The sequence below is a fragment of the Podarcis liolepis genome (assembly GCF_965112155.1).
Source record: "Podarcis liolepis genome assembly, chromosome: 5".
Lineage (NCBI taxonomy): Eukaryota > Metazoa > Chordata > Lepidosauria > Squamata > Lacertidae > Podarcis > Podarcis liolepis.
In genome coordinates this window covers 98,867,123-98,877,680 of record NC_139556.1, presented here as the reverse complement: position 1 = coordinate 98,877,680, position 10,558 = coordinate 98,867,123, and the positions used below count along the sequence as shown (strand labels likewise).

The 10,558-nt window shown below is 52.6% G+C and overlaps 1 protein-coding gene across 2 annotated transcripts in view; it reads right to left on the bottom strand.

Annotated features, from left to right (window-relative positions):
* Positions 1 to 638: 638 nt before the first annotated feature.
* Positions 639 to 10,558, bottom strand: part of LOC310707164 (solute carrier family 12 member 9-like) — a 98,363-nt gene continuing 88,443 nt past the window's right edge. For both annotated transcript variants that reach the window (XM_083504012.1, XM_083504011.1), the window contains exons 11-13: positions 6,896 to 7,070; positions 3,089 to 3,235; positions 639 to 1,943 (exon numbers count right to left, since the gene is read on the bottom strand). In XM_083504012.1, coding sequence (XP_083360138.1) covers positions 1,138 to 1,943; positions 3,089 to 3,235; positions 6,896 to 7,070 — 1,128 coding nt within the window. In that variant the 3' untranslated portion in view covers positions 639 to 1,137. The remainder of the gene's footprint in view (positions 1,944 to 3,088; positions 3,236 to 6,895; positions 7,071 to 10,558) is intronic.

The window sequence follows — 10,558 nt, the reverse complement described above, 5'->3', positions numbered from 1 at the left end:
GTAATGCTCTCCATCCTTCCGGGGGAAAGGCTGACACTGCCGCAATGAATCAGCCATTCAGACCACCAGTCATGGACTGGTTGGCGGTGGAGGAATGGTGGGAGGAACCCTTTGGGAAACCCCAAAGGGAAGAAGGCTCAGAGCCCGGGCAGTGGTGGTGGGATGATGAGTGGTCAGAGGGAGAAGACTGGGAAGAGAAGGTGTCAGAAGCAGAAGAGGTAAGAGGGCTGAGTGAGTTAGGAGAGGCTGTGGCAGAGATGAGTCTGGCTGCTGGAGAGTCCCAGGTGTCTCCTCCTGCTGCTGTGACAAGCTCCCCTCCCACCTCCCAGGATCAGAAATGGGCTGAAACAGGCGGAGCAGAGGTTGTCTGCAAGCAGGTGCAGTCCCTGATTGCTTGGGAGAGGAGGGGGCTTAGATGGCTGTGTGGAGGTGGGGGCTTTCAGTCTCAGCAGCTGGTATTCATGGAGTAAGACCACCAGGAACGAGCTGCTCTGCTCAATAGGCCTGACACTCAACCAAGTCTGTGGAGCTCGTGTTTTTGTAAGAGAGATTTACTTCCAACGATTACTGAGCAGCACACTCCTGGGACAACTGCCCTAAGCTCCTTGCCATCAACACCCCAAACGCCACCACAGCAGCCTGCTCAGATCCTTCAGGACCATCTTTATTTTTGCTCCTGTTTCTACACGTATCAAAAGGCACCGGGGCTGCTGCAGAGTTTTTCCAAGGCCACTCGGCAAAGTGCTAGCTTGGTACTGCTCTGGTCTCGCTCGGGTCCCCCTCTGTGTGAGCTCACAGAGCCTTCCAAAGGACCAGTGTTGACGGGACGTCCCTGCAGGACGTAACAGTCTCCTCTTGGCCCAGACAGCTTTGCTGGGCCCCAGAAGTGGGTCTCATGGTTCCCGCGCCCAGGAGTCCTCCAAGTGGGCCCAGTCTTTGGTGAAAGAGGAACCCGAGGCTGCCCCGCGGCCAGTCCGGCAGGGCCCAGAGATCAGCCCCAGCCTAACCTGCTGCCCGCCCTCACTTCTTGACACACCACACCGCTCTGGTGCCCTGCCACTCCCCAACCCTTGACCGTCACGGGGCATCAGCAAGCCAGCCAGCCACGGCTTGGGCTGACCTCGCGCAGCACCCAACCTAGAGCTCAGTGCTGGTGACAGCGCTGACCCCGTGCACCAGCAGCGTGGGGCCCAGCCCTCGAGTGAGCACCTCCAGCTGCTCCAAGTACCTGCCGTACAGGCTGGTGTCTGCTGGGGGGCGGGGCAAGTAGAGGAAGCGGACGGTGGGGGCGGAGCTCTGCTGGAGGATGAGCTGGTTGACGGCACTCAGGTACTCGTCCGTCACTTGTGCCACGTTTCCGGGGAAGCTGAAGGCGTTGGTGTCGCTGGCCATCTCCTGCTGCCGGTGCCAGTGGAGGGCCACTGCGCTGTCCCACAGCACCGTGTGAATGTCTGCCTGGATGCGCAGGTCCTTCAGGAGCTGGCGCAGCTTGTCCTCCTGGCCGCGAGGGCGGGCGCCGCTCTCCATGCAGAGGAAGAGGCGCAGGCGGGCGCGGCGCCAAGCACGGGCCATGGCCAGGACGCAGGCCATCTGCAGCAGGAAGAGGCTGCAGGTGTTCACGTAGTGGGCGCTGTCGGGCCGCAGCAGGTTGATGGGCCAGACGTCGATGAGGGGCTGGGCCCGCCACCCCAGCTCCTGCGGCGGCTTTAGCTCCTCGAAGGAGCGCGCCAGCAGCACGTTGCGCTGCATCTTCAGGGCGTCCGCGATGATGGCCACGTACTCCCGGGGAGAGAGGCACTTCTGCGTCCCCGACGTCCACGGCGGAGGGAAGTTCTGCCAGGCCACCTCCTCCCCGCTGCTGAAGGCCGGGTGCTGGGAGAGGCGGTCCTCCGAGGCCGTGTCGTCATAGAAACCCAGAGCGATGGTGTTGGGCCTCATGCCTCCTGGGAGAGGGGGAGAGAGGCAAGGGAGTATTAGTTGGGTTTCCCAAACTCGGGTCGCCAGCTCTTCTTGGACTACAAATCCCATGGTCCCTAGCTAGCAGGACCAGTGGTCAGGGATGATGGGAACTGTAGTCCAAAACCAGCCAGAGACCCAAGTTTGGGAATCTCTGCTTTGCAGCATCTACATTGTTCTGCTTTCTTTCTTAATGCTATTGTGACTATCATGAGCTGCTTTGAACGAAACTTCTGTTGCTGGAAAGCGGAATGGAAGTAGAACCGCAGAGTCTTAGAATTGTAGAGTTGGAAGGGACCCTGAGGGTCATCTAGTCCAACCCCCTGCTGCAGTGGAGGAATATTTCACCCAAGCTGGGACTCAAAATCCACAGTCAACAGTCCCATGCTCTACCGACTGAGCCCAATCAAATCAAGGAGGAGGGGCTGGGCTACAGCAACAAACAAGGTCAAGATTGGGGGTAGGTGGTTGATGGTAAAAGTTGCCCCCACGACCCCTACCTCCCCAAAACAAAGGAATGAAAATGGATTGGTGGCCAGTTCCGTCCTACAATTATATTTGACGCAGCCACAAAAATAAAGAAATATTGCTATATTTCATTGGTCAGCCTTGTGGGGTTTAGGAACAGAGGCAGCTTAGGCGTTTGGTTCAACTAAATCCATATTGCGGGGCGGGGAACCTTTTGAAATCTGTGGGCCAGATCTGGATTGGTTTCGTGGACCAAATTTGCAAGAGGGGTGGCTCGCCTGTCCATCAGCTGAGGTCACCAAGGCAGCCAAGTGATTTCTCCAGGCGCTTTGAAGTCCTGAAGTTGGGACGTCAAAGCACCTTGCAGGCAGCAAAGTACGCCCTCCGCACCACTAGAAAGCATGCCTGAATCTCATGTGTACTATTTATTAAATTTGTATACCACCCTTCATTCTTAGATCTGAGGGTGTTTCGCAGCATAAGAATACAAGATAAAAACACAAAATTCATAACAAAAAATGAAACAGTAACCCCCTTCCCAAAATGTATTTATTTGCAGCATTTATTCCCACACAGCCTGCCAAAAAATCAGTTCTGAGACGGCCTGCACCTAATTCCTCCTTAGCTGCCCAGTTCTCTGGCCCAAACAGAAAGGGATACTCACCCAAGCCAGAGATGAAGAGCAGCTGCTGGGTGCCATGTCTGATGGAGTCCGAAAGGGTCAGGTTGACGAAGGCCTTGATGTTCAGCCTGTCCACAAGCTGCAGCCACGAGTCAGACTGGTGCGGCAAGGGGTCAGAAGGCAGGGAGTCTAAGAGAGAAGGGAGAGGGTCAGCCGGCCGGCGTTGTGTTGGACCTCCAGAGCAAAGCCCACAGTGGGAGGAGACCCTTGGATAAGCAGGGACACATTCACACATATGGAGGGGACCTGCACCTCCCTATAAGTCTATCAACAGGGGCAAACAACTAAGAGACAGCTGCAGAAGATATCAGAATTCAATCTGTTGTTGGACTCTCTCAACCAAATCAGGCCCAGCCAGAATGGCAGTGGTCAGGGATAATGACACTGGAGAGTCCAGCACAGCAGTTCTCAACCTGTGGTCCCCAGATGTTGTTGGACTACAACTCCCATCATCCCTGAGCTCTGGCCTTGTTAGCTAAGGGTGATGGGAGTTGTAGTTCAACAACATCTGGGGACCCACAGGTTGAGAAAGGCTGGACCAGCATCTTCTGGGTCGCCAGTTACCCTATCCTAACACACACACACATATCCATGGCTATAGTTTCTCCAACACCTTACTGGTACCCATTCCCCATCACTCGCAGAGTTCCCAGTTTCATAGAATCATCTTGTGAACTGCCTTGAGATCTTTTGATGAAGCGTGGTATATCATCATCATCATCATCATCATCTCAACTAGGGTCAGGGCCTTTTCAGTACTGGCCCTGACTTGGTGGAATGCTCTGTCACAAGAGAGTAGGGCCCTGCGGGACTCGACACCTTTCTGCAGGGACTGCAAGGCAGAGCTGTTCCGCCTGGCCTTTGGTTTGGACTCGGTCTGACCCTTATGTTTCCCTCCCCTTATACTTTTAAAATGAGGCTGCATTTTAAATTGCATTTTAACCTGTATTTTAAATTGGGTTTTTTCCCCTATTATGTTTTTACTGTAATTTTACTGGTGTTAGCCACCCTGAGCCTGGCTCTGGCAGGGAAGGGCAGGGTATAAATGAAATTTATTACTACTACTACTACTACTACTACTACTACTGTTATTACTATTATTATTATTTTGCAAAAGACCACAAGGATCATATAGTCCAACCCCCTGCAATGCACGAATCATTCGCCCTACATTGGGGCTTGAACCCAGAACCCTGAGATGAAGAGTCTCAAGCTCTACAGACTGAGCCATCTCAGTAACACCAGGGGTGCCAACTTGAATAAAATATTGCGGGGGCCCAGGTAAGACCCGCCCCGCATAATCAATCACATGATGCAATGCATACACACCATTTGAATGGGAATGCCCATCAACTTTGTGGGGGCCTGGCCCCCTCAAATATTTTATTGTGGGGGTTGAAGCCTCCGTGGCCCCTAGAAGTTGGCTCCTATGATTCATGTGCAGTACTGTTGCGGACACACACTACCACTCATGTTTGCCAGACACACTTCACTTCTCTCCGGCAACAACCTGACTGCTGACCGATAACACATTGATATTGTGCTGCCTTCTTCCTTCCCTGCTATGCCCCTTCTCATCAACAAAGCACAGCCCTATCTGTCCCTAGGCCTCATGCGCTGACGATTCCCAAAGCGCATGAGCAGTTGGGATGTCCAGGAATGCTCCGTAACACCTCAGTCGAGAGCTGCAAAGGTCCCAAAAGCTGCAGTTCGCATTCTTGGCTTCTTTTACTGCATGCCTGATTCGGGGGAATGAAGTGACAATGCCATTGTACTTTAAGTGTAAACCTACATATTCCGCACTTTTAAGATGAGATATCATTTGCAACTCTGCAATCCACCATTTATATGCCCTAAAAGAATATGGAAAGCTCTCCCCGCACGGCTCTATTTAAAATTCACTGTTTCAGAGAATTCTGTGTCACGTGTGTGTTGTGACGATGGACTTGCGTCTCGCCAAACCCAAGAACGGTTCGTTTCTCCCTCTGCCACAAAGTTCCCCAATGTGGGTGGAAGAAGCAGCTTCTGACAGTGCTTGGAGCTCACAAGTGCATTCGCAGAGTGTCTTCACACCTGGCACCAAGTTCACCTCCTATCCATCCAAAGACCCAGGAATCTTTCTCATTGATCCACCACAACTAAGCTGCCATACTTTATCTTTCATATTTGCCCTATAATTCTGGTCTGATCTCTCTCTCTCTCTCTCTCTCTCTCTCTCTCTCTCTCTCTCTCTCGGTGTGGTTGAAAAATGAAATTAACCATCTTCCTCTTTCTACTTTCCCCTCTTTTCAGCGGGAGGGGAAAAAAAATCCATTAGTCACCATGGAAACCAGAACAGCTCTGGGAGGGGCCCCGTTTGCGGCCTTCACAAAAGCAGCTGAGAAATCAATTTGCTGTACAAAGGACAGCAGGCAGGTAGAAGTGGGAGCCTGGGCAGGCAGGCGGCACACGGACCCAGGTGGGCTTGCGAATGCTTTTGGCTGGAGCATCCGTGCAGCGTGAGGAGCGCCAGTGCTGGTGAACACGTGTTCACCGGAAGGGACACGTGCTCACAACTGAGAGTAAACAAAAAGACTGAGCTGAGACATCAACTCTTGCAGCAAACTTGCACTCTGGGACACTCAAACTTCTCAACCAGAGGCTGCTCACCTGGTGGGGCAGAGTTTCTGCTCCAGCCTCCTGCCAGGTGAGTTACTATAGTTTAACTGGAAAGGGACAGGTGAGCTGGCAAGAAGAAGAAGAAGAAGAAGAAGAAGAGGGGTTTGGATTTGATATCCCGCCTTTCACTCCCTTTAAGGAGTCTCAAAGTGGCTAACATTCTCCTTTCCCTTCCTCACCCACAACAAACACTCTATGAGGTGAGTGAGGCTGAGAGACTTCAAAGAAGTGTGACTGGTCCAAGGTCACCCAGCAGCTGCATGTGGAGGAGCGGAGACGCGAACCCGATTCCCCAGATTACGAGACTACTGCTCTTAACCACTACACCACACTGGCTCTCAGTGGAGGGGATGCTAAGCAGCACGTCAGGGCTGCCGTCATCCTGGGGCGAGGAGTTCCATTGGCCCTTCCCTGCCCGAGAGGGAGGGAGGGAGAGAGAGAGACTCTCGCCCACACCACCTGCGAGCCCGGCATGAGGCAGTTGTGGTGCCGCCGCGGCCACTGAAGCACTGCCCTTCTGCATCCCTCCCCATCCCCTCCTCTTCCTCCTCCCTCAGGCCGCTTCCTCAGCCGCCGCTGCCTCCGGCTTCCCCTGGCAGCGCGGCAGAAGTCCCGCAAGAAAGGGCCTGCCTGCCCGCCTGCCGCCACCCATCTCCTCACAATGCGCCCCTGAGGGGGGAAAGGGAGAGACAGAGATGCTGCAGCCCGTGCACGCGCACTCTCTCACGGCGGAGGACCCCGAGCCGCTGCTTCCCTCCTGAGCCGGGCGAGCATGAAACCCAGGAAATTTAAGGGACATCATCAATCTGGGACAGCAGCGGGACACGGCGCTGGGATAAGGGAGTTTCCCGCCAAATAAGGGACGGTTGACAGCTATGCCCCAGCCCTGGCGCCTTGCTTGGCTGGAGCGAGGGCTGGGGAAGGGGGTGTCAAATCTTGGCCACCCACAGGGTGCCATATTACCGAGGTCCCCCCTGCCCAGGAGAGCCGCTGAAGGTCTCCAAGCTAGGTGGGTGGGTGGTACAACTCAGTCCAAGGCAGCTTTCTATGAGCCTTCTCCCTGGGACACATGGTTGCATCTCTCCAGAGGACTTGGGGGGTCACCTGGCTGGCCTCCCGCTGCCCCCTTACCCAAGTCATCCAGCTCCACGTGGCCAAGCACATACAATCCGCTCTTTTTGAGGTCGTTGATGAAGCTGATGAGCTGCAGAGACGTCCGCGGGTTCCGGACCATCAGCAGCACCTGCGGCCGCCAGAACTTGACGTGCTCCTTGCGGATGTCCAACATCAGCAGATACTTGCGGACCTGGGGGTGGGGGGGAGATAATTTAACATTTGTAAAAAAAGCCTGAAGCATTTTTGTTAGGGATTCGAGGAAAAGACGTGCCAAGGAAATTGAAAAACATCTTCATGTACGCAACAACGGCGGCAAGAGTCTTAACAGCACAAGGATGGAAGAACGAGGAAACCCCGACTAAAGAACTGTGGCAAGAGAAACTGGTGAACTATGCAGAATTGGCAAAATTGACACACACACTATGTGATAAGGACAACTGTGACTTTAAAGAAGAATGGGAACCTTTTACAAAGTACTTAAAGAAACAACAAAATGAACTGGACTCCTTGGCAGGTTTTGAATAAACATTCACTAACTTTTTATTAGTAATATATAGATAGATAAGTTAAGGACCTTTACAATTTTATAATATGCAGAGAATAACATGTGCTGAAAAACCAGAGAGAGGAGCTGAGGGAAGTCTGGGGTGGGGGTGGGGGGTTCTTCTTTTGGAGGGAAGGGAGGAGGGGGAAAATGGGGGGGAATGAGGATGATGTATTTGTGATAAATTGTTATGTTGAAATTCCTAATAAAAATATCCCCCCCCCCAAAAAAAAGAGTCAGGCTGGAGGAGTCAATCGTGTTGTGCTCCTTCTGGGATGGTTTGCTCTCCTTTGCTCTCACCCCAGCACTCAGCTCTCACCTGTGGCTCCGAGATGCTGTCAGCACGCGACAGCAGCCACAACCTAGGAAATGGCTTCCACTGGCCGGCTAAACCAGGTGAGGGCAACCAATGGGTCTCAAATTCTTGGGGAGTTAGGGGCTTCTTTTGCATGCAAAGGCAGGCTCTGACAGATTGAACGGACGAGACCAAGAGAGGGTCCAATGGTCAAGAAGGCAGTTTCTGCACATGCTGTAGAGCAGGCTTCCTCAACCTCAGCCCTCCAGATCTTTTTTGGCCTACAACTCCCATGATCCCTAGCTAGCAGGACCAGTGGTCAGGGATGATGGGAATTGTAGTCTCAAAACATCTGGAGGGCTGAGGTTGAGGAAGCCTGCTATAGAGGGAGGTGAGGAGCAGATGGGGCTCGTAGCCCATCTAGGACAGGCATAGGCAAACTTGGTCCTCCAGCTGTTTTGGGACTACAACTCCCATCATCCCTAGTTAACAGGACTAGTGGTCAGGGATGATGGGAGTTGTAGTCCCCAAACATTTGGAGGGCCAAGTTTGCCTATGCCTGATCTAGGAGAAGGAAAACTTTGATCCTGAACCTCAGCTGCCTTGCGGGACATCTTCAGAAGAAGAAAATGCTAAGGAGTAAACCCTACACAAATCCTGAATGGAGTCCCCAAGACAGTTGGATGGTGCCTTGGACGCCTCCTTCTGGCAACTCCTGCAGCCAAGCCAGTGCCAAATGTCTTGCTCTGCTTTCCTTTGGACTCCATCAGGGAGGCCGAGAGGGGGGTCTTGTCGTCTGGGCAGCCCAGGACCCCCAGGCACGTGACCCTGTGGAGGTCACTTTGGTGCTGCTAATGCAGCAGTTTGACTTCATCCCAAGAGGCTATATCTTTGGACATAGGCTCTATTTGAGTGAACTACAGTGGTACCTCAGGTTACAGATGCTTCAGGTTGCAGACTCCACTAACCCAGAAATAGTATCTCAGGTTAAGGACTTTGCTTCAGGATGAGAACAGAAATCGTGCGGCAGCGGCGGCAGGCCCCATTAGCTAAAGTGGTACCTCAGGTTAAGAATAATTTCAGGTTAAGAACAGACCTCCAGAACGAATTAAGTTCTTAACCCGAGGTACCACTGTAGTAGGTTTCTCACTGACCACAGCATGATTAGCTCAGCAATGGACGAACCAGACTGATATACCTCTGAACGTATGGGAAAATAATATCTGGGATACGGCAATGTCTGGCCGTCTCACCAGACACAGGAGGGCGATTAGAGGCATAACGAATAGAAACATGGACCCCCTTCTTTAAATATGTTAATGACCAATATCAAGATCTTATACCAAATGCTCGATATTCTCAGTGGAGAGGTTATGTTAAGCAACGTGTTTGAATGTTGAATGTGTAAGTCTATGTCTAGAGACAACGGATGAAACAAACATCATTAGCTGTATACCTCTGAGTAAGTTTTTAATGATTTTTGTATTTGTATAAAAACTAATGAAAATTTGTGGTTTGTGTGTGTGTGTTTTAAAAGGCAGACAGATGCCAAAGCATTTGAGGTGGCGGTGGAGGGAGCCCACTCCTCAAAGCCCCATGTTTCTACAGCTAAGCACGGAGGCAGTTTAGCCGCAGCTTCCTTGGCCCCTGGGGATTTGGTGCTCCTCACTGGCTGATGTAGAGAGGAAGAATAATAGCAGAGTGCCATCGATGCGCACAGCGCTTTGTGCACAATACAGAAAAGGACAGGTCTCTGAGCTGAGGAGAATACGTTCTACAATCCGACACAAGGCGATGGGGTGGTAGGAGGCCAAACAACTTAGAGATTATCCTCATGGGTAACATCCTGTCAATATTACGGAGGATTTCGCCACAGGTCGGGTGTGGTTGTGTGGTAAAATGTGTGCCTGAAAGTGTGACAAAACGGTCGCCCGTATCCGTCATATCAAAGTGATGTGCGAAATCCGGTTAGTCTTATTTGAGTCACCCTTGTCAGCAAATATCCAGCAAACACCACACAGGATTTTACTGAACATGAGGCGCATACGTCTGGAAACGCAAGGAACTCCTTTGAGAGGTTCCCCTCAAAACTCTCCCACTTTTCCTTGAAAAGAAGTGCTTTGCCTGAGGCGCCACAGGATTTGCTTTTTAAGAAATTCATTTTGAGACCAAAGTTTGCCCTCCGAGCGCAGCAACGTTCGTCTCCGGCTGACGCCACCTCTTCCCGCCCCCTGGGGAAGGAGGTGCACACTCCTGCCACAGCCAGCCAGGCTTGAAGCAGGAGAGCCAGATGGGGAACGCGAGAGGAACGCGGCACCTGCCTGTCAGCGTCCCAGATTGGCAGCAGGAGGGTTCTGCCTCAGCGCCCCACTGCCCACGCTGCACTGAGGGGATAATGGGGGGGTGGCAGACGCTGACAGCGCCATATGCCGCCGGTTCCGCCTTGACAAGCGGGCGGCGCTCAGGGCTCCCTCTGCTCCCAGTCAACGGAGGCGTCTTGGCTCCGAGGCTGGTGGGATGAGTGGGCAGGCCCTGCGAGAAGCCTTAGCGAGCTCTGGCGCCATCCGGGATGTTAGTTTCGTGGAAAAGGGTGAAGTGTTGGGGGCTGAGGCCTGTAGCAATCAATGGATGCTTCCTGCTAATCTTCTCTGTATCGTTCCAATTTTAGTATATGTGCTGCCGAAGCGAGCACTATCAATGGATGCTTCCTGATCACCTACTTAAAGGTAAAGGAACCCTGATAGTTAAGTCCAGTCGTGAACGACTCTGGGGTTTGCGGCGCTCATCTCGTTTTACTGGCCGAGGGAGCTGGCGTTTGTCCACAGACAGTTTTTCCGGG